The 24,578-nt window shown below is 44.2% G+C and overlaps 1 protein-coding gene across 1 annotated transcript in view; it reads left to right on the top strand.

Annotated features, from left to right (window-relative positions):
- Positions 1 to 2,564: 2,564 nt before the first annotated feature.
- map1ab (microtubule-associated protein 1Ab) overlaps positions 2,565 to 24,578 on the top strand; it is a 267,674-nt gene continuing 245,660 nt past the window's right edge. Inside the window, exon 1 of the mRNA XM_034175452.1 lies at positions 2,565 to 2,844. Coding sequence (XP_034031343.1) covers positions 2,580 to 2,844 — 265 coding nt within the window. The 5' untranslated portion in view covers positions 2,565 to 2,579. The remainder of the gene's footprint in view (positions 2,845 to 24,578) is intronic.

The following is a 24,578-nucleotide window of genomic DNA, read 5'->3' as shown; positions in this document are numbered from 1 at the left end:
ACATAAAACAAATGCAATAAGAGAATATATTCATGAGAGTTTTAGGCACAATATAAAAACAGTTTTATGTTGCGATGTTAATGGTGTTGACCGTGTGCAGCGATTAAAGTGCAGCGTCATCAGAGCGTCTCAATGCAGTTCTCAATGTTACTGAGATGTCACAGCGCGGCGACCTCTCCGAGGTTTTATGGGATTTGAAACGTCAATAGGGCGAATGGGATTTGCTGTGAGCGGCGACCGCTTCCTGTTCACGTCATTCGGGGGGAAAGTGAAGTTTGCACTTAACTTCCTGTTTATTGTAATAAATAGTTTTTTTTTTTATTAACAAACAGACATACGAGGTCTATTAGAAAAGTATCCGACCTTATTATTTTTTTCAAAAACCATATGGATTTGAATCACGTGTGATTGCGTCAGACAAGCTTGAACCCTCGTGCGCATGCGTGAGTTTTTCCACGCCTGTCGGTTGCGTCATTCGCCTGTGAGCAAGCTTTGAGTGAGGAGTGATCCAGCCCCCTCGTCGTTGTTTCATTGCCAGGAAATCGCGGAATGATTTGGGCTTTTTTCCATCAGAATTTTTTCAGAAACTGTTAGAGACTGGCAGCTGGAAACCATTAGAAAAATTTATCTGGCTTTCGGTGAAAATGTTACGGGCTTGGTAGAGAATAAGGAGTGTTACTGTCGCTTTAAGGACGGCCCCCAGCGGCTGTGGGGCACGCCGCGCTCCGAAGCCACCATCGACAGGCTGAACAACCATTTAATTTCTAAATGGATGGCTGTCTGGATCCGTGACCATCGTGTGCCATTTCTCTGGTTATCACAAGAGCTGGACATCAACCATTTTCCGGCAGATTTCACTTTTAACAAGAGATTTTGTCATGGAAAGCCGAGCGGAGGTTTCGCGCGTCACGATGGATTCGCTACTGGAGCAAGACAAAACCACCTCCGTTTTGGTCTCACAGGACAGCTTTGAGATGCCGTTCAGACAGCTGTCGGTAGTTTTTCCATCGAGTGATTATCCGAGAAATGGTGGATGTGCCTGGACATGCCAGAACATGTCCCGTGAGGCTTCATCCCTGCGTTGCTGTGTGCCATGCGGCACCGCCGCGACGCGTGAAGCCTCCGCTCCTCTTTCCATGACAAAAACTCCTGTAACAGTGGAATGTGCCGTTCATTTCCAAACTGGACGCTGTGTTTTATCCAGGACGTCATCTGACTAGCACAGGAATTGTGAAAAGATGTGGACATCAGCACTTTTTCGGCACATTGAGACAGACATGCGGAGGAATTCCGTGCGTCACGGCGGTGCCGCATGGCGCAAAGCAACGCCGTGATGAAGCCTCACAGGACATGTTCTGGCATGTCCAGGCACATCCAATTTCTCGGATAATCACTCGATGGAAAAACCACCGACAGCTGTCTGAACGCCATCTCAAAGCCGTCCTGTGAGATCAAAACAGAGGTGGTTTTGTCTCGCTCCAGTAGCGAATCCATCGTGACGCGCGAAGCCTCCGCTCAGCTTTCCATGACAAAATCTCTTGTTAAAAGTGAAATCTGCCGGAAAATGGTTGATGTCCAGCTCTTGTGATAACCAGAGAAATGGCACACGATGGTCACGGATCCAGACAGCCATCCATTTAGAAATGAAATGGTTGCTCAGCCTGTCGATGGCGGCTTTGGAGCGCAGCGCGCCCCACAGCCGCTGGGGGCCGTCCTTAAAGTGACAGTAACACTCCTTATTCTCTACCAAGCCCGTAACATTTTCACCGAAAGCCAGATACATTTTTCTAATGGTTTCCAGCTGCCAGTCTCTAACAGTTTCTGAAAAAATTCTGATGGAAAAAAAGCCCAAATCATTCCGCCATTTCCTGGCAATGAAACAACGACGAGGGGGCTGGACCACTCCTCACTCAAAGCCTGCTCACAGGCGAATGACGCAACAGACAGGCGTGGAAAAACTCACGCATGCGCACGAGGGTTCAAACTTGTCTGACGCAATCACACGTGATTCAAATCCATATGGTTTTTGAAAAAAATAATAAGGTCGGATACTTTTCTAATAGACCTCGTATTTTACCTGTGCATAATAAAATATATAAATTTAAAGAAAAAAGTTTTATTAAGCGTTCTTACCTTAGAAACAGACAAATGCAGTTTGCGCACACTGTAAACACAAACTAAACAAAGTGTAGATCCTTTAAAGAATCATACAGACGTAACTTTAATTGTAAACTTGCAGATCTTTGGACCCGGAAACAAATTTATCACGTGATGCGTTACGTCAGATTTTAACAACCGGATTACAGGAAGCTTTTGGGAAGGAAAAAATCTAATATACAAAGTGTGACAAACAAGCCCGGTCTCCCCTACATCTGCTAATCCGCATCTTTGCAGCAGACACACGGGAAAAACGGTTTTTATGACGCTGTAAGCAACTTGCTAGCACTGGAGTGGAACCAATTTAGCAACTTGCGCTCTCCTCTCCTCACCTCCCCTTCCCTTCCCTCACCTCTCCTCCCAGCATGCAGTTCGCTCACCCCGCCACATCCTATTAACTCTCCCTCACAGCGGCAGTTGTCATGGCGATGAAGCCAACTCCAGCGTTTGCTCCGGAGCTTGTTGCCATGGAGATCCCAGTACGAGGTGCGCTCCCGGTGCTGGAGGAGGACGAGGACTTAACTGCTCCGCCCGCCGGGACCGAGGAGCGGCTCCGGTACCGCCGAGCAGGAGGCAGACGGCGGCGCGGGGCTCCGTTCACCCGGAGCGGATACTACATGCTTATAGTGATCGGAGAGATTAGCACGGAGCAGCAGCTGGAGTGTGTCAGAGCGCACGTCGAGCGCGGTGAGTTCCTCTGTCTGTTTGAGCTTCTGCTCCGTCCGGGATGCGGATTCTCAAACGGGCTGTTTTGACGCAATGGACGCTTTGGTGCTGCAGCGCTGCGCCATGGGACCGCGCGCACGCAGCTCCCCCTGCGCACCGCTTAACGTGCTTTATTTTTACGCATATTGTCTCATCTTATAAACACAGCAGAGACTATACAGTTCAACTTCAGAACGTGAACGTAATATCAGATGCAACATATTCTGACTTTTATTTTGGATGGCCCAAATCTGTTTTCCTTCATCATTCAGTTGGTAATCTATGAATTTAATTTGCTACATATTTCTCTCATCCATTCAGTTGGCCAGCTTTCATGTTGCAAACAAACCTTTTCAGCAAGCTCATATATCTCACCATCTTTACACAGATATTAAAGTTTGTAGAGAGAAACCACTGCACAGACAGCTGATTATTATTAATTGAATTCAGTTAATTCATTTTGTATTGTGGCTTACTTACTCCAGTGATAGTTCACCAGTTTGTGTGTGTGTGTGTTTTGGGGGGAGCAATCTCAGCAGTCATAGGGTGTGAGGCAGGGTACACCATGGACGGGAAGCCCATCTATTGCAAGTCCATATACAGACAGACAAACACATTCACACACGCAGGCAGATCTGTGGGCAATTTAAAGTTCCCATGTTCACCTAACCTGCATGTCTTCGGAAGTGGGAGGAAGACGGAGCACCCGGAGGGAACCCACGCAAACGGGAGACCATGCAAACTCCACACAGAAAGCATCAAGTATATGACTTTCTTACTGTGAGGCAACAGTGCGCCAAATCCAACCCCTGACGGTAGTTCGTGGGACTGGGTTCTGAAAAGTACATTAATCTATGGTTCGTGATGGGGGTATGAAAATGAGGCATTTTTCCTAACGGGGGCACGAATTCATTTCATGATGGGGTTACAAAATGTGCACTCAAAAAATGGCTCATTGGATAAACTCAGTTCAATATATGTGCAGGATTTCCTTCTAATAAATACATGTAGGCCCTACTCAAATAAAGTGCATCCATGCAAGATAATGTAACTTAATTTAGTTGGGACTACATACGAGGGCTGTCAATAAAGTAAGGGTCCTTTTTATTTTTTTCAAAAACTATATGGATTTCATTCATATGTTTTTACGTCAGACATGCTTGAACCCTCGTGCGCATGCGTGAGTTTTTCCACGCCTGTCGGTGACGTCATTCGCCTGTGAGCACTCCTTGTGGGAGGAGTCGTCCAGCCCCTCGTCGGAATTCCTTTGTCTGAGAAGTTGCTGAGAGACTGGCGCGTTGTTTGATCAAAATTTTTTCTAAACCTGTGAGACACATCGAAGTGGACACGGTTCGAAAATTAAGCTGGTTTTCAGTGAAAATTTTAACGGCTGATGAGAGATTTTGAGGTGATTCTGTCGCTTTAAGGACTTCTCACGGTGCGAGACGTCGCTCAGCGCTCTCAGCCGCCGTCGTCAGCCTGTTCAAGCTGAAAACCTCCACATTTCAGGCTCTATTGATCCAGGACGTCGTGAGAGAACACAGAAGTTTCAGAAGAAGTCGGTTTCAGCATTTTATCCGGATATTCCACTGTTAAAGGAGATTTTTTTTAATGAAAGACGTGCGGACGGATCCACGCGTCGGGACGCAGCCGCGCGGTGCGGCGGCACAGGAAAAACACCTCCGTGTTGATAACCATTTGTAAAATCCAGGCGGCTTTTGATGGCTTTTCAGTGGAGTGAGTATATGAGAAATTGTTTAACAGGCAGGACATGTTCCAACTTGTCCTTAAGGCTTTCAACAGAGGTGTTTTTCCTGTGGCGGAGCGTCGCGGCGGCTGCGTCCCGACGCGCGGACCCGTCCGCACGTCTTTCATTAAAAAAATCTCCTTTAACAGTGGAATATCTGGATAAAATGCTGAAACCGACTTCTTCTGAAACTTCTCTGTTCTCTCACGACGTCCTGGATCAATAGAGCCTGAAATGTGGAGGTTTTCAGCTTGAACAGGCTGACGACGGCGGCTGAGAGCGCTGAGCGACGTCTCACACCGTGGGAAGTCCTTAAAGCGACAGAATCACCTCAAAATCTCTCATCAGCCGTTAAAATTTTCACTGAAAACCAGCTTAATTTTCGAACCGTGTCCACTTCGATGTGTCTCACAGGTTTAGAAAAAATTTTGATCAAACAACGCGCCAGTCTCTCAGCAACTTCTCAGACAAAGGAATTCCGACGAGGGGCTGGACGACTTCTCCCACAAGGAGTGCTCACAGGCGAATGACGTCACCGACAGGCGTGGAAAAACTCACGCATGCGCACGAGGGTTCAAGCATGTCTGACGTAAAAACATATGAATGAAATCCATATAGTTTTTGAAAAAAATAAAAAGGACCGTTACTTTATTGACAGCCCTCGTATATTTATTAGATAGAATCCAATCCAATGAGTCAGTTTTTTGAGTGTATCACTCAAACAAATGACTCATTGGATGAACTCAATTTAATTATGGGCAGGATTTCCAGCTAATTGTTGGGAAGGTGTCGTAGCACGGACCCACAACAGGGGGCGCAAATGAACGGACAATGAGTAAGCCAAAAGGTAACAATTTAATGTTGTGATAATACACAACGAAATGTGTCGTAATTTTCACAGTCAATAAACACCAGGTGACGTGTGGGCAGGCTCGAAGATAGAAGACGCCCGACGAGAGAGAAGCCGCGTCCCACACGGCCTCCACCACCAACGGTCTGAAGAACACCGGAGCCACCAAGTCCCGAGTCCCCAGGTGGCCTCTGTCTTCGGCTGTCGACCCTGGTACTGCTGGCAGAAAACAGAAAGATGATGTATGAGTGTGAGTCCGCACACTCAGTAATTTACAGTCCAGACACCGTTAGGAGGGAGCACCTCCACCTCCAAATCACACACACTCGTGCAGCTCCTGATCAACCACTTATCTGGGAGGGGGTGCGAGGTGAAGCCGTCACTGTCACACCAAACGCCAATCCTCCAGACAAGGCAACACTTCAGGAAAACGGCTGCAATAGAAGTTCAGTTGGTTACACAATGTGTCAGTCAGCAGAGAAATTACCTTGGTACTGGTAGTCGATTTCTCGGCGGGGAGGTGGAGTTGCAGTCCGGCTTATATGGTGGTGTAGATGAGTGACAGCTGGAGTAATGAGTGACAGCTGTCACTTCCTCTGGGTCTGGCGCACTCTCGTGCTTGGAGCCCGCACTCCAAGCAGGGCGCCCTCTGGTGGTAGTGGGCCAGCAGTACCTCCTCTTCAGCGGCCCACACAACACTAATAAATATAAGTAGTCCCAACTAAATTAAATTTTATATATATATATATATATATATATATGAATTGAGTTTATCTAATGAGTCAGTTTTTTGACTGTGGGGCAAAAGGGGGGTCATGGTTAACGTTAGTGGAGGGTAAACTCTTGCACTATGGTTAGAGTTAAGAGAAGGGGAAGATAATAAATAGCAAAATAAACATGTCACGAAAAGCGGGCGCTTTTTGTGGCAGGGGCACGGAAAAAAAGTGAGACTGGGTTGACAACATACTGTGCCCTCCAAAAGTATTGGAACACTTTATTTCACACACTTAAATTTGTTTATGCCATTTCAAATATATATATATATATATATATATATATATATATATATATATATATATATATATATATATATATATATATATATATATATATATATATATATATATATATATATATATAAAATCTTCCTTAAACTCAAACTGAAAGCAAATCTCTACAACTTGATATAAATTAATTAACAATATAAAAGCCAAGATGATGGGTTGCATAAGTAATGGAGCGTTTTGGTATAATACCTGTGAATAAGGGGAGGAAAAATGGTTCAGTATAACATGTTAGTCATATGAAGGGAAAAACGGATGGGTCTTTAATCTGGATTTGAATGTCTTCAGAGATTCAGACTATTTTATCTCAGTAGTCAGATTGTTTCACATAACAGGTGCACGTAGTAGAGAAGCTTGAATCTTCGACTGGACTGGGTTGCTTGATGCGAGGACGTTTCGCTTCTAATCGCAGAAGCTTCCTCAGCTAAACTTCTTGCTCTGGTAGTCTGACCTCTATCTTGACTCTTGTAGAGAGTCTTCTGTCTTGACCCCTGTAGTTCTCTACAAGGGGCAGGAAGCTTCTGCAATTAGAAGTGAAACGTCCTCGTGTCAAGCAACCCAGTCCAGTTGAAGATTCACCCTTCTCTACTATGGAAACCACCTGGACAACTGAGAGCCTTCACAGAAACATAACAGGTGCACAGTAAGAAAAAGCTCTATGGCCTGTGGACTTCTTTTTAACTTTAGGCAGTGGTGGGCACAGTTCCGCTAATCCACTAACCACTAATTAATTAGTGAAGCTAACTTTTTCATTCGCGGATTAGTTTTTCAGATAACTTTGAAAGCCATCAGCCAACCAATTAGTTTCTGCTAAATTTAGTCCTGCTAACTTTCAATCTGCTAACATTTTTTTGTTTTTTTTGTTTTTGCTGGAAAAGTGAGTAAATTTAACGGTCAAAAACGTTTGTAAACTCTGAAATTATACATGTTGGTTCCTGTCTGTCGTGTGTCTGCAACAGTTAGGCCGGTGTTCTGTCAAGATGAGCTCCCGTAGCGTACATGCACAGAGAACTAGCTAACAGTTCCGGTTCACAGGTCAAAGCACAGAAGTACTAAGACGCTGCTGTTGTTGCAACATAGAACCCAAAGAAGTTATACTGTGGACAAAAACGGCCTGTAAGCAGCTCAAAAGTCAGCATTTGTATTATTTATTTTTTGTGCATTTGTTTTGTGTTTGTAAATGCATTACGGGTGAGCCGTGGCTCCGCTGATGGTTTATAAATATATAATATAGCGATAAACTGGGACTTCTAACACTGCGATTTTTTATTTTTATTTTGACAAAGATCATGACAGTGTTTGGGTTTTTATTTTTTATTTAGTTATTTTCCATGTGCTCGTTTTGTGTTTGTGACCTTGGGGATGCGTGGGTTGTGTGACTTGACCTTTGAATTTACCCAGCAGCCCCTGCGGCGCTTGGACTCAAAACTGGCTTATCAGTAGATGTGGCCGTGACTGAGTCAATATTAAAAGTTAGCGGTAACTTCCACTAAATTTTTTTGTGGTTAATCAGTTTACGAGGTCTGTTAGAAAAGTATCCGACCTTTTTATTTTTTTCAAAAACCTGATGGATTTGAATCACGTGTGCTTGCATGAGCCAACCTTGAACCTTCATGCGCATGAGTGATTTTTTTCACGCCTGTCGGTTGCGTCATTTGCTTATAAGCAGCCTTTGTGTGAGGGTGGGTGTAGTCTCTCGTCATTTTTTCTTTGCAAGGAAATGGCGGAACGACTGGAGCAGCGCGACTGCATCAAATTTTGCCACAAACTGGGCGACAGCCAGGTGGAAACCATTCGGATTATTCAGATGGCTTTCGGTGACGATCCTCTGGGCATCACACAGATTAAGGAGCGGTACAACCGGTTTAAAGACGTCTGCACAACGGTGGAGAGCGCGCTGCTCTCTGGTCGGCATCAACATGCTGAAAGGACCGGATCATTTCCAGAGTGAATGCTGTGGTGATGTGGGACCGTCGTGTGATCCACCGTGCTGAAGCCTCCGTGTTGAAGTCTCACAGGACATGTTGTGACATGCCCAGCTCGTCAACCATTCGGAAGATTCAGACAGCTTTCGGAGGCTTTTCAGTCGTGTGACTATCTGAGAAATTTTGGACAAGCTGGACATGTCAGGGCATGTCCTGTGAGGCTTCATCACGGAGGCGCTGTTGCTGCGCCATCAGCTTCGTGCCGATGAATTTCGCCGCCACTCTTTTCATGGCAGAATCTTCTTTCACAGTGGAATGTGCCGAAAAAGTGCTGATGTCCACCTCTTCCGCAATTTCTCGGATAGTCACACGACGGTCCCACATCACCACAGCATTCACTTTGGAAATGATCCGGTCGTTTCAGCGTGTTGATGCCGATCGGAGCGCAGTGCGCACTCCACCGTTGTGCGGACGTCTTTAAACCGGTTGTACCGCTCCTTAATCTGTATGATGACCAGAGGATCATCACCGAAAGCCATCTGAATAATCCGAATGGTTTCCACCTGGCTTTCGCCCAGTTTGTGGCAAAATTTGATGCAGTCGCGCTGCTCCAGTCGTTCCGCCATTTCCTTGCAAAGAAAAAAACGACGAGAGACTCCACCCACCCTCACACAAAGGCTGCTTACAAGCAAATGACGCAACCGACAGACGTGAAAAAAATAACGCATGCGCACGAAGGTTCAAGGTTGGCTCATGCAAGCACACGTGATTCAAATCCATCAGGTTTTTGAAAAAAATAAAAAGGTTGGATACTTTTGTAACAGACTTCGTAGTGTTATAAAAGTTACATTTTCAGTTTGCAGATTAATTGTTACTGAAGCTAACCTTCCAGTTAGCTGTGCCCACCACTGACCTTAGGGACACATACCATTCCTGCCTCCAGACAACGCAAAACCCATCAGTCATTGGGTGAGAGGGTGAGGTACACCCTGGACAGGATGCCAGTCTTTGGGTCAAATACGGACAAACATCTTCACACTTGGATGCACACCCCTGGTCAATTTTCAGTCGTCAATCCATCTAACCTCTAACCTATATGTCTTTAGAAGTGGGAGGAAGCCATAGCACCCAGAGGGAACCCCTGCAAACACGGGGAGAACATGCAGATTCCACACAGAAACGATCAGGTTGGAAGCAATCCCAAGAGTTTCTTGCTGTGAGGCAGTAGTGCCAACCATTGAGGCACTGCACAGCCCGAAAACCATATTCAGATGCAAATAAATAAATAAAAACCTGGATGTTTTGGTCTTGAGATGCTGCTGCTAGTGTGTCATGTATGGCACCTTTAAGAACATCCTCTTTCTGTGTCTGCTGGTTTAAATAGGAAATTTTGCTCACCTGGCTCTCCTCTGGATGTCATGTCTGATGCCAGACTAACTTGATAACATCAATGGAGGACGTTATATACTGATCAGGCGTGTGTGTCTGTGTGTGTGTGCAATACATTCTGACTCCCAGCCCATCACATTTTGATATCAGGTCAGTGTCCCTACGCGTCACTGTGTGATCATTTAGGTAGCCTCGTTGACTGCCACTGACACGTGGGGAAATGCTTTTTTTTTCACAACTGTGTCATTTCTCTTTGGTAACAGACAGAACTGTCTGCTTGAGTCTTCAGTGATCGCTCATCTATGTTTGGGTCCTGGTTAGGGATGGGTATTGGGAACTGGTTCTTTTCGGGTAGGGATGGGTATCGAAAACCAGTTGTTTTCGGGTATCGTTAAGAAATGATTTGATCCACCGACATCAATAGCCTTTTTACCTCCGCCAAGGAGGTTATGTTTTCGGTTGCGTTTGTTTGTCTGTTTTTCAGCAGGATAACTCAAAAAGTTTTGAACGGATTTTGATGAAATTTTGTGGAGTGGTTTGAAATGACAAGAGGAACAAGTTATTAAATTGTAGTGGTGATCCGGATCATGATCCGGATCTCAATGCTAACGCGTTAGCATGTCTATGGCATTTTCAATGTTAAAAGTTAGCATTAAGCAGTTGCAGCTGTCATCACATTCGGGTGCATTTGTTTTCAAATTGTAATATATCTTAAATTTATTTTTGTTGAAATTTTGTGCAGTGGTTGGAAATGACAAGAGGAACAAGTGATTAAATTTTAGTGGTGATCCGGATCACAATGCTAATGCGTTAGCATGTCTGTGGCATTTTCAATGTTAAAAGTTAGCATTAAGCAGTTGCAGCTGTCATCACGTTCAGGTGCATTTGTTTTCAAACTGTAATATTTCTTAAATTTATTTTTTTTTATATATTAATAATCTAATGATTATTATATACAATTTTAGAGAAAGAGACAAAAAGAAACAGATCACTGTGCCATGGAGGGAATCTCTTTAGGGTCAGTGACCATATGGCCTTGTTTAGAGAAGTGTTTCATAAATGTTAAAAAAATTCATATATTTGCAGTTTAGTTGAATAATAAATTGAATTTTGTCTCTTGTTTTTGTCTATAAGCACATACAATATCAATATCAGTGCTCAGATGACAGTAGCTTCTGGGAAAGGTGCAAGTTGCAATAAACTGTGATGCCAAGCACTAAGGATACATGCTATCCAGTCACAGCAGATAAAACATTTTTTTACTACTGAGCAAACATCATTGTTAGACTTTTTTAGGTTCAATGATTCCACGGCATGTAGATGTTATGGCGTCAGTGACCCCATGGCCTTGGCGGAGGTTTGCATTCTCTGAGAGCTTCTAGTTGCTTAATGATTCCCTTATCGGCCCTTCAGAGTGGCTGTTGTTTTTGGGGGTGTTTGCCAGTAAAATGATCATTTCTCTACATTGATTACAGACCCTGCAGCGGGTCTGTAATCAACCGTTTCTGCAGCGCGGCTTTGCTTTGAACCTTGAACCAAATGAAGCAATGCTTTGATCTGCTGCTTAGTTGGTTCTTTGCTTTATTTCACTTTATCTTAATTTTTCGTTTATATGTTAATAATAGCAACAACAACAGCAATAGTAGTAATAATAACTAATAATGCTACAATACAATTTTAGAGAGAGACTAAAAGAACCTGATAAAACAGAACACAACAGAAAAGATAAAACCAACTAACAATGAACATAAATAAATAAATACATATAGAAATAAATAACTGTTTCCTGTGAACACCTAGTGACTCTTACACCTCCACTTCATCCCTGTTTTATTTAAGTTTAATGACAATTTGTTTTGGTCAAACCATATTTTCAATTTGTTAATTTCTTCAGTGATTTCCTCCAGAACTATCTGCCAAGCTAGAAAACTGTTGCATCCTAGTAAGAACAGAATATTACTGGAATGAATTTGAATAAGGAAAGTTTGTTTTTTTTTCTCACCAAAATGGGTTGCTGCACTCACTGCAGTTTATTGTCTGGAATAGCTCCAGATTGCATTTCTGAGCTTCTGAAATTTAAAAATTTTCATGCGGGTGGTGTTGGGGGGGTAATTTTGGGTTTCAGCATTTTTTGTTATTCACCACTTTCATCCCTGAATATGTCAATTGTGAGTCACTTTTGTGTGGATTAAAGTTACTAAGTGGGACTCCTGTCGAAGAAAGAAATGAGAATCGTTCTCCGTTTTGTTCACACAGCTCCAAACGCTGCGCGGCTCTCTGCCGACTCATGTTAGAACGACAGAGTCCAATTGGAATTAATAACTTCAAAGCAAAATGCAGTTTAATTCAAATGACACCTCTTTCCAAACGTTGTAACACAAACAAACTGCAGTCGATCAAAACATTTTTTTCCTCCCAAAATGAGACATCCTGTGCTGACATGCAGAGGTATGGAGAGACATTCATGCCGAAATGTCTGAAAGGAATTGCTTTTGACAAAAACTACAGATTTTATTTATTTTATTTATGTCCAGAGATCAAGGATCCAGTAACCAATTTAAAATGTTGTTGACATAGAAAACCTGTAAAGCCTACTTTTATTACACAGAAATTCACAAGAGGTATCGATAAGGGAATCGATAAGGAATCAAATCGATAAGCGGAATCGATAATGGCATCGATATCGATAAAATCTTATCAACACCCATCCCTAGTCCTGGTTAAGGTTCTGGTTAGTTTTAGCATTTTCCTGCATGAGCCTTTTGTGTCAAAATCTTGCACGTTGGGGTGACCACGAACATGTTGGTCACTGTGGCTGAGCTTCAGAGAACCTGTCTGGAGAAACGTCAGTAAGGACAGGCATCGCTGTAACACTGCACAGATGTGTGTTGTGGGTCCGGGGGGCACCTCGACGAAAGTCAAGTCCTTGAATTTGCAGTGGAGAGGGACTGTCAGGGTCTTAGTCGTCTCACCAAGATTCCTCTGATCAGTTGGTGATTTTGTTCAGGCAGCCAGATAGCAAGAGATGTAGCTTCTCCACAAATTCAATTTAAGAACTACAGAACACTTGGGGAGTGGTCGCCTCTACTAAGGCCCAACAATCCCCCTGCATGACTATTGCAGGTGGGAGCATCTTTCTGCAAAACTACAAATAGACAAATCAATGTGAGACTTTATGAAAAATAAAATAATCCTGGATTCACCTGAGCCTAAATGTGGTGCAGTTGCACAGAAGGTGCAACTGCACCACATTTAATTAATATGATGATGGTATTTGTGAAGTAACCTGCTGAAAACTAAACAGCAGTGACTACAGTCTTTTTGGCAGAGATAACAGAGACATCTGTACTTTTGAGAGCTTTCAGTACTGCAGATATTTATTTCTAGCCATCCTCAGATCTGTACCTTGGCAGAATGCAGTTCTGATTCTCTGCAGGTAGTGACATCGACTTTTGTTGCTCTCTCTCTCTCTCTCTCTCTCTCTCTCTCTCTCTCTCTCTCTCTCTCTCTCTATCTCTCTCTCTTTTTTCTCTCTCTTGTGCAATGTTTACTTTTGCAGACAGGGGTGTGTCATTAATCTTACCCATTTAATTGGATTTACCACTAATAGATTCTACACAAAGTGTCGAAACGTCTACAATAGATGAACTAGAATGAGATTTACCTGAGTTACTTTTGCTTGTGTGTAAAAAAATGTCTGAAAGATTTTGCCAATATTCTAATTAAGTTATTTTATGACATTATTTGGTCATTATTGGGTATTGCATGTTGCTTCATGAGGAGGAAAAAAATTACAGTTAACCAGCCACAACTTGAAGTTATGGCTCCTCTGAGAAGTGAGGCGAAGATCTGTGAGCAGCAGTATGGTTTTATGCAGAGAAAAAAGTGCTACAGAGCTGATGTTTGCTTAGAGAGTGCTGATGGGAAGGTGGGGAGGCATTGCATTGTGTGTTTGTGGATTTCAAGAAAGTTTAAGACAGGATGCACAGATGAGTTGTAACACTGTATGAGAAGTCAGACATGGCAGAAAAGTATGTGAGGAGGCTGAGCGATATATGTACAGTATGTGAAGACAGTGTGACACTGGTGAATTGTGCAGTAAGAATACTGGATTAGTTCAACGTGGAGGTGGGATTTTCTCAAGTATCAGCTCTGAACATTATGATCTCTAGGAAGTGTAGGGAGCAGGTTGATGCAAGCCTGGAGAGGTGCAGGTATGCTGTGGAGAGAAGGGGAATGAAAGTCACTCAGAGTGAGATGAAATACATGTGTGAATGAGAGGGAGCACAGTGAAATAGATGGTTACATGAAGTAAAGGTGGTGAAGGTGAGTTTAAATACTTGGCCTCAACTGTTCAAAAGTAATGGAGAGTGTTGTAGACAGATGAAGAAAAGAGTGCAGACTGGCCAGAGTGTGTGGACAACAATGGCAGGAATCATTTTTGATAGAAGCAGGGGTTTAGGGCCCCTTCACACATAACACGATTGAAGCCGACAAGGGCATAAAGGAGAAATTGCATGCCATTTGTAAAAAATTGGAGCTGCCTCTAATGCCTCGTACACCTGTCGCTACAACTATTCACGCACACCAGCCGCCGAAAGACAGAGTGTGCGCTGTGAGAGCCCATTCGATCCCTCTCGCGGCAGATCTCTGCCAAATTCCAGGTGACACACGAACATCAAACAACGCTCGCCTGACACTTAGAAAGTGTGTGGTCATTCGCACTGTCATCATGAAAACAGTCAGCAGACGATCACTGTCGATCTGGATGTGAAATTTGTCTAAGTGCCCCCACAAGTGCGGTGTGTGGCAAAGCAACACACATGTGTATTGCATGTGTGTTGTGCTCCCTCCTGAGCACATGAATCGATTTTTTCCGGCACCCCTAATATAAAAGCATGCGTAAAGTGATGAGGAAAATGACACGAACAATGGCTGTGTTAGCGTTGTTAGAAGACCTTGCAAATGGTGCAATCCGATCTGAGTGTGTATTCAGGGAATACGAGGATTTACGTGCAAATTATGATAATTGGCTCATAAGTCGATTTTGTTTACCAAGGCCAGTGTTACTGGAGTTGTGCACAGAACTTTGGCGGGGCCTAGAGTGCAATACGGCGAGGAGCAAGGGGTTGTCTGTGCGCACACAGGTGCTGACCACGCTGGACGTCCTGGCAACAGGAGCATTCCAACATGAACTGGCCAGTCGGTCAGGAGTGTGCCAGTCAACCTTGAGTCGAGCCATGCCAGCTGTGTGGAATGCAATCATTTGAATGTCATCCAGGTACACCACTTTCTAACATTAAAGTGTAATTTGCAGCTAGACCCGGTTTCCCTAATATAATCGGAGCTATTGACTGCACACATATTGCTATAAAGGTGCCATCACGTGATGAATTTGTTTTTGTTAAAAGGAAACATTTTCATTCCATCAATGTTCAAATCATATGTGATGCGCAAGTGCATTGGGTTGGATTGGGAACAGGCTAGAGGTTGGCGCGGTGTGCGATGGGTGGCTGCTTGGTGAGTAAATAGTGTGTTTGTGTTATTGCTCCAAATGAAAACCAGTGCAGGCACATTTTGGCATGCGCGCATTCAAATATGTTTTTTTGTTATTATTATTAATGGGTTTTTTTTATGGTGAAACTGGAGCTGTAGTGCTTCTTAACAGCCCCCCACCCCCCCACCTCCAGACTGTCTCTTTGCATTCAATATTTGTCAATAAACACGTGGGTAATGTGAAAGTCACACAGTGTCAGCAGTGGCACACCTCATTCTTTTTTAACTTCAGCATGTGTGCACTGCTCTGAGCCCACAGCGTTTATGGCCTCACACACACGCTCCCACTAATTTTTTCCTTTTCATGTGTATTTTGTTTGATAGGGTACCAAATAAAATATCCCTCTGTGTCTCCACTTAATTTCCAGTCATCTGTAGCTCACACTAGGTATAATTTCTTTTCTGTGTTCATGTTGACTGATCTGATGGCATGGGGAATCCCAGCTCCCAGGGCCTATGTAAATTAATTTGCATATTTAAATGGGGCGTGGAAAGGGAGGAGTTTGGTACATCTGCATCTGCACTCAATTCCACGTTGATTAGGATGTACAAACAGAATGTGCTTGGATCTCTGTGTATGCACGCTTTGATACATCTGGATATTTTTGTGTGTATGACAGCTTCTGGGTTTTTAGGGTACACCATGTTTCAGTAGGAAATCCACACAAGTCTTTGTACATGAGGCCCCTGGACTCCCTGCATATAGCTCAGGGTTCAATTCCAGGTGTGTGCTTCAGGCTGCCCGTCTGGGTATTTAGATAAGACACTTCATCTGCATTGTCCCAGTCCAGTGTCAGTAGGCACTATCTATCTATCTTTGCTCAATATTTTGTTGATGCACCTTTGGCAGCAATTACAGCCTCACGTTTTCTTGAATATGATGCCACAAGCTTGGCGCATATATTTTTGGGCAGTTTTGCCCATTCCTCTTTGCAGCACCTCCCAAGCTCCATCAGGTTGGATGGGGAGCGTCGGTGCACAGCCATTTTCAGATCTCTCCAGAGATGTTCAATCAGATTCAGGTCTGGGCTCTGGCTGGGCCACTCAAGGACATTCACAAAGGTGTCCTGAAGCCACTCCCTTGATATCTTGGCTGTGTGCTTTGGGTCATTGTCTTGCTGAAAGATGAACCGCCATCCCAGTCTGAGGTCAAGAGCGCTCTGGAGCAGGTTTTCATCAGTGATGTCTCTGTACATTGCTACATTCATCTTTCCCTCAATCCTGACTAGTCTTCTAGTTCATGCTGCTGAAAAACATCCCCACATCATGATGCTGCCACCACCATGCTCCACTGTAGGGATGGTGCCTGGTTTCCTCCAAACACGACATCCGGCTTTCACTCCAAGGAGTTCAGTCTTTGTATTCAGACCAGAGAATTTTGTTTCTCATGGTCTGAGAGTCCTTCAGGTGCCTTTTGGCAAACTCCAAGCTGCCATGTGCCTTTTACTAAGGAGTGGCTTCCGTCTGTCCTGATACCTGCAAATGCACAGAGGGTGATCCACAAATATTCCTTGATTTGCACAACTTCTGCTCTTCTCAATAGCTCATATATGTGCACACATTTCACCTGTCTTGGCCTCACTTCATTGGCTACCCATTTGTTTTAGAATCCATTTTAAAATTCTTTTATTTGCTTTTAAATCTCTAAATGGACTTGCCCCATCTTATCTCTCTGAGTTGTTATACTTTTATAATCCCATCCGGTCACTCAGGTCGGCGGACCAGCTGCTTCTGACAGTGCTTCTGACGGACCAGGCTTTTGCTGTGGCAGCACCAAATCTTTGGAATGATCTGCCACTGCATATTAGACAGGCCTCATCACTTGTGCATTTTAAATCACTTTTAAAAACTCATCTCTTTTCATTGGCTTTTAACACCGAGTGAAATGCTGTGCCTGTTGAGCTGTGTGCATTTTAAATGTATTTTTTTATTTTAATGTATTTATTGCGTTTTTTAAAGTATTTTATTGTCTTATTGTACAGCACTTTGGACCCTGTGGGTGATTTTAAAGCGCTTTATAAATAAAGCTGGATTGGATTGGATTGGATTGAACACACAAGGCCTCCTTCAGATGCCATTAAAACGTAAATATTGGTTTTCATTGATGGAGGGGCTTTATTGAACATGTAAAAATTGTACGGAGGCCAATATGATCTTAATAATGAATTAAACAACTGAAAATTATAAAGCACACAATGCTCATATGGCTGAGGGTATTTTAGCATTGTTATATTTTGACAATTTCCATCATGTAAAACATATCTAGCACTGCTCTGTAACTTTTTTCTTCTTTCTTTCATTTTTTTCCCCCAAAGAATCGATAAAGTTGCATCATGGCTGACTGTCACTGATTCCACTGGAAGACCTGGCTGCTACAAAGCACTGGTTCTTTATAGCTTTGAGCTAAAACTGATTCTTGTTTTGCTAAGGAGCAGCGCTTTATGCCGCAGCTGAAGCTGGAGATAACCAGTCGTAGTCGTAATAATAACAGCCAGTTCGACCCTGCATTCTCAGAACATTTAACTATTTTATTTGCTGAATTACCTTTGTCATATTGTTAATCTACTCCATTAAATCCACCATCATACTGGTGCTGATTCTTCTCTTCCAGATGGACCACCAACATGGAAATTTACTTGTCACCATCTAGTCTACTACAGGCTACCAAAAAAATGCAGCTGCAACATTATGAGTACTTACTACCGTTTTTTTGTTTTATTTTTTATTAAGGGTTCTTGAACACCTCTAAAAGGGTCTAAATTTGCCCAGGGCCAGTCTATACACAGATACTGGGAGCTGCATGGCGTGGAGGTGGAAGCTCTGAATCTTTCCCAGTGAATACTGGCATTCATCAAGGATGTGCATCGGCTGGGTGTTAGGTAGCGTTGTGGACAACAGTGGGTTAGGTGCATTTCTTGGCAAGGAGAGGTTTACTGACCTTGACTTCTCAGACAATGTTTTGATCTTTCCAGAATCAATGGATACTCTCATTTCAACACTCGAGTAGCAGCTGAGTAGTTGGAGTGTCTTTGTTTTCAATTGCCCTGGATCAATATCAAGATCAAAGCTTTCAATGACTTTCCAGACTTGGCCATCAAAAGTATGTTTGTACAAGGTGAAAGTGTTGAACTCTCTTTCATATTCATGATATCACTGGAACTCAGTACTTCTGCAGTGATTTTCATGAGTCTCAGTCCTCATCCTTTGAGATCGGGAGACACATGGTAAAAGCTTATGGAGTCATGATGTCAATGGACAGAGGTATTTGGGGATGCCAACATCTTTGTAGGAGTACAGAGGTGTAAGTCTTTCGGATCCTGGTACTTTCTGTCTTAATGCATGGTTGCGAGACTTGGAACCAGCTACCTAAGGTGATGACTAGATATATTTGGTGTTATGTCTCTTTGTAGGATCCTCATGTATCACTATGTCTTTATGTCAAGTGAGCGGTTATGAGGGAGACTGAGATGAGGACTGTCACTTGCATGGGGACACGAGAGAATGTCAGTTGTGACATTTTTGGCCATGTAGCTCGTTCCTCTGCATGATCCTGCAAGCAGGTGCCTTAGTGCTGAGGACCCCAGTGGCTGAAGAAGGTGAAGTGGATGTCCATGTCTGCGGTAGATAGATGGCTACATTTGACACAATTCAAATAGTTCTCCTTGTGTGAGTCTCATCAAGGAGCCAGTCATTTGATACAAGATCATTTCAGCGGTTCCCACGGATCCTCCAAAACACGTTTGTACAAAAGACGTGGCAACGTTGCCTAAAACTTAGTGTTTACGTCTAAAAACCATGCAGTAAGACACAAAGTATCAGGATCCTTAATAATGCAGCAGATAAAAGAATATTTAAAAAGGAATACTACAAATGGTGATACAAGCACCAAATTTGGCACTAATACCCCTTAGACATTACTCTTTTGAAAAAACTGACTTGCCACTTGAATTTTCAATAGGTAGCCAGGTAGGGGTCAATTTAAGAATTACACAGGGATCAAACATAAAAATGCTCCAATCATATTGGAAACGATAAGGTTCAAGGCCACCCCAATCTAACAACCCACGGAGCATGTGGAGGGGCATCAAATGCATCACGGACTACAAAAACAATGTAGCACAGTGCTCTGCAGACCCAGCGCTCCCGGACACTCTGAATGCCTTTTATGCGCGTTTTGAGGGGTCCAACACCACCACCCCCTCCCGAGTCCCTCCCTCCCCCAAAGACCCCCCAGTCAGCAACATCACCACAGCTGAGGTGAGGAACGTGCTGCAAAGGATCAGCCCGAGAAAGGCCCAGGCCCTGACGGAATACCAGGGAGGGTCCTTAAAGACTGTGCACACCAGCTGTCTGAGGTTCTGGCGGATATATTCAACATCTCTCTGTCCCAAGCCAGAGTTCCGCCGTGCCTCAAGACATCAAGGATAATACCTGTGCCAAAGACCTCTGCACCACCCTGCCTCAACAACTACAGGCCAGTTGCACTCACCCCCATCACCACAAAGTGCTTTGAGAGGCTGGTGATGAGGCGCCTGAAGCAGACCATCGATGTGACTGTAGATGAGCACCAGTACGCATACAGGCAAAACCGGTCCACAGCTGATGCCATCTCCACCGTGGTGCATCAGGCCCTCTCCCACACAGAGAACAAGGACTCCTATGCAAGGCTGCTGTTCCTGGACTTCACTTCTGTGGTCAACACCATCATCCCGCAGAAACTGGTTTCCAAGCTGGCTGACTAGGAGCCCCCTCAGCACTGTGCAACTGGATCCTGGACTTCCTGACTGGGAGGCCACAGAGTGTCAGGATCAACACCACCTCATCCTCCACCATCATCCTGAACACTGGCTCACCCCAGGGTTGTGTGCTCAGTCCACTGCTGTACACATTGATGACCTTTGACTGCAGAGCCCAGCACAAGAATAATCTTGTTGTTAAGTTTGCAGGCGATACAGCAGTGATCAGGCTCATTAGCCAAGGGGATGAGACAGCGTCCAGGCGAGAAGTGGAGAACCTGACATGGTGGTGCGGAGACAACAACCTCATCCTCAGCACCCAGAAGACCAAGGAGATAGTTGTTGACTTCCACAGGTCAGCCCCCACCATCCCCTCCCCCCTCTACATCAACGGAGCAGCGGTGGAGATCGTCTCCTCCATCAGGTACGAGGTCTGTCCAAAAAGTATCAGACCTTTTTATTTTTTTCAAAAACCATATGGATTTGAATCATGTGTGCTTGCATGAGCCAACCTTGAACCTTCATGCGCATGCGTGATTTTCTTCATGCCCGTCAGTTGCATCATTCGCCTGTGAGCAGGCTTTGTGTGAGCACTGGTCCTCCCCTCTTGTTGGATTTTCATTGCGAGGTGGAACGATTTGGAGCTTTGCTGCATCAAATTTTTCTAGAAACTGTGAGAGACAGCCAGGTGGAAACCATTCGGAAGATTCAGGCGGCTTTCGGTGACGATCCTATGGGCATCACACAGATTAAGAAGCGTTACAACCGGTTTAAAGACGGCGCACAATGGCGGAGGGTGCGCCGCGCTCCGATCAGCCATCGACATGCTGAAACGACCAGATCATTTCCAAAGTGAACGCTGTGTTGATCCGGGACGTCGTCTGACTACCAGAGAAATTGCAGAAGAGGTGGACATCAGCACTTTTTGTAATGAAAGACGTGCAGAAGTTGGAAGTCTCACAGGACATGTTGTGACATGTCCAGCTCTTACACAATTCCTCGGATACTCACTCGACTGAAAAGCCACCGAAAGCCGTTTGAATCTTCCGAATGGTTTCCACCTGGCTGTCTCTCACAGTTTCTGGAAAAATTTGATTCAGCGCTGCTCCAATCGTTCAGACATTTTCCTCGAAATGAAAATCCAACAAGGGGGGAGGACCAGTGCTCACTCATAGCCTGCTCACAGGCGAATGACGCAACCGATAGGCGTAAAAAAACTCACGCATGCACACGAAGGTTCAAGGTTGGCTCATGCAAGCACACATGATTCAAATCCATAAGGTTTTTGAAAAAAATAAAAAGGTCTGATACTTTTTGGACAGACCTCGTATCTTGGAATCCACCTCTCCAACATTCTCACCTTGCACACCAACACCACGGCTGTCATTAAGAAAGCCCACCAATGTCTCTATGTTTTGAGGAAATTGGGAAGGGCCGAACTGAACACAGACGTCCTCAGGGCCTTCTACAGCTGTGCAGTGGAGAGTGTCCTGTCCTGCTGCCTCCCTGTGTGGTATGGTGGTTGCACGGTGGCGGAGAAGAAAGCGCTGCAGCGGGTGGTGAAGTCTGCACAGAGGACCATCGGATGCAGCTTACCACCCATTGAGGACATCTACATCTCCAGATGTAAAGACAAAGCCACCTGCATCCTCTGAGACTCCACCCAGCCTGCGCACAGTCTGTTCACACCCCTTCCCTCTGGAAGGAGGCTGTGCAGCATCTGGGCAAAAAGATCCAGACTGAAAAACAGCTTCTACCCAAATGCTGTCAGACTGTTGAACAGTTCAACATCCACCATCAAACTGTGAACATTGCACTACGAGGTCTGTCCATAAAGTATCGTACCTTTTTATTTTTTTTTAAACTATATGGATTTGATTCATATGTTTTCACGTTAGACAAGCTTGAACCCTTGTGCGCATGCGTGAGTTTTTCCACGCCTGTCGGTGACGTCATTCGCCTGTGAGCATGCCTTGTGGAAGGAGTGGTCCCGCCCCGTCGTCGGATTTTCATTGTCTGGAAATGGCGGAATGATTTGGGTTTTTTTTCCCATCAGAATTTTTTCAGAAGCTGTTAGAGACTGGCACCTGGAAACTATTCGAAAAATTTATCTGGCTTTCGGTGAAAATTTTATGTCTATCTCGGCTTTCAATGCATACCAGTCCAGTAAGTATCAGTGAAATTGTGGAGAGCTGGACATGTCCAAACTTGTCCTCTGACATGCCGAAACGGAGGTGTTCCTTTGTCTCGCTTCCAAAGTGAATCGGTCGTGACGGCGAAGCCTCCGTGCGGCTTTCCATTACAAAATCTCTTGTTGAAAGTGAAATCTGCCGGAAAATGGCTGATGTCCAGCTCTTGTGATAACCAGAGAAAGAGCACATGACGGTCTCGTATCCACAGAGCCATCAGCTCAGAAATGGTCCGGTGGCTTGTGCCGTGTCGTCGCAGCTCGGAGCGCGGCGCGCTGAGCGTCCTTAAAGGGGTCCTTAAAGCTGTACTACCAGACCTTATTCTCTGTGAAGCCCGTAAAATTTTCACCGAAAGCCAGATAAATTTTTCGAATGGTTTCCAGGTGCCAGTCTCTAACAGCTTCTGAAAAAATTCTGATGGAAAAAAAACCCAAATCATTCCGCTATTTCCAGACAATGAAAATCCGACAACGAGGCGGGACCACTCCTTCCACATGGCGTGCTCACAGGTGAATGATGTCACTGACAGGCGTGGAAAAACTCACGCATGCGCACAAGGGTTCAAGCTTGTCTGACGTGAAAACATATGAATCAAATCCATATAGTTTAAAAAAAATAAAAAGGTACGATACTTTATGGACAGACCTCGTACATGCACATTGTCACCTTCTTAATACTCTAATGCTGCTGCTGCTGACCCTGTGCCTTGTATATATATATTCTATGGCCACAGGGGTGCACATATTGTACATTGCAAAAGTTTATATTGCAAAAGTTTATACAATAGGTTAGGTTTAAAAAAAAAATTGTCCCAGTTAACTACACCAAGACCTAGACAAACTGCATCTCGTTCCGCCTGTAAGGGTCGAGTGACAATAAAAGTGAGTCTGAGTCTGAGTCTAATACATTATTTGTCTGATCATAAAGATGCCAAAAATGTATACTTTGGGCAATCTGTGACTGAATGTTACAGAGTCATGGGGTAAAAACAGGAAGAATGGTGACAAAGGTCAATTTCAGTTTGTACAGGGGTCAAAAGTTGAAGTTGATCTAGTTTTGGTAAAAAGTGATGCTAATTATTTGTTAATAGGGTTTTAAAAAGGAATAGTTTGCACCATCTGTCATGCTTAGTTATCACATTACGGAGTAACACATAAATGGACTGCATTTATATAGGGCTTTTCCATCTGCATCAGACGCTCAAAGCGCTTTACAGTTATGCCTCACATTCACCCCGATGTCAGGGTGCTGCCATACAAGGCGCTCACTACACACTGGGAGCAATAGGGGATTAAAGACCCTATTGCTTGGGCCTTTAATGTCTGTTGGTATAAACTTGTCACATGTTGCAGAATCCAGTGGATGTCGACATTGTTTGACCTTTACTTTAGAGACCAAACACTCAACAAAAATATAAACGCAACACTTTTGGTTTTGCTCCCATTTTGTATGAGATGAACTCAAAGATCTAAAACTTTTTCCACATACACAATATCACCATTTCCCTCAAATATTGTTCACAAACCAGTCGAAATCTGTGATAGTGAGCACTTCTCCTTTGCTGAGATAATCCATCCCACCTCACAGGTGTGCCATACCAAGATGCTGATTAGACACCATGATTAGTGCACAGGTGTGCCTTAGACTGCCCACAATAAAAGGCCACTCTGAAAGGTGCAGTTTTATCACACAGCACAATGCCACAGATGTCGCAAGATTTGAGGGAGCATGGAGTTGGCATGCTGACAGCAGGAATGTCAACCAGAGCTGTTGCTCGTGTATTGAATGTTCATTTCTCTACCATAAGCCGTCTCCAAAGGCGTTTCAGAGAATTTGGCAGTACATCCAACCAGCCTTATAACCACAGACCACGTGTAACCACACCAGCCCAGGACCTCCACATCCAGCATGTTCACCTCCAAAATCGTCTGAGACCAGCCACTCGGACAGCTGCTGGAACAATCGGTTTGCATAACCAAAGAATTTCTGCACAAACTGTCAGAAACCGTCTCAGGGAAGCTCATCTGCATGCTCATCGTCCTCATCAGGGTCTCGACCTGACTCCAGTTCGTCGTCGTAACCGACTTGAGTGGGCAAATGCTCACATTCGCTGGCATTTGGCACGTTGGAGAGGTGTTCTCTTCACGGATGATGCGAAGGAGATGTGTTGCACTGCATGAGGCAAATGGTGGTCACACCAGATACTGACTGGTATCCCCCCCCAATAAAATAAAACTGCACCTTTCAGAGTGGCCTTTTA

Source organism: Thalassophryne amazonica, chromosome 8 (genome assembly GCF_902500255.1).
Source record: "Thalassophryne amazonica chromosome 8, fThaAma1.1, whole genome shotgun sequence".
NCBI classification, from domain to species: Eukaryota; Metazoa; Chordata; class Actinopteri; order Batrachoidiformes; family Batrachoididae; genus Thalassophryne; species Thalassophryne amazonica.
The sequence above is the reverse complement of the archived record's forward strand: the minus strand, read 5'-3'. Positions and strand labels throughout refer to the sequence as shown.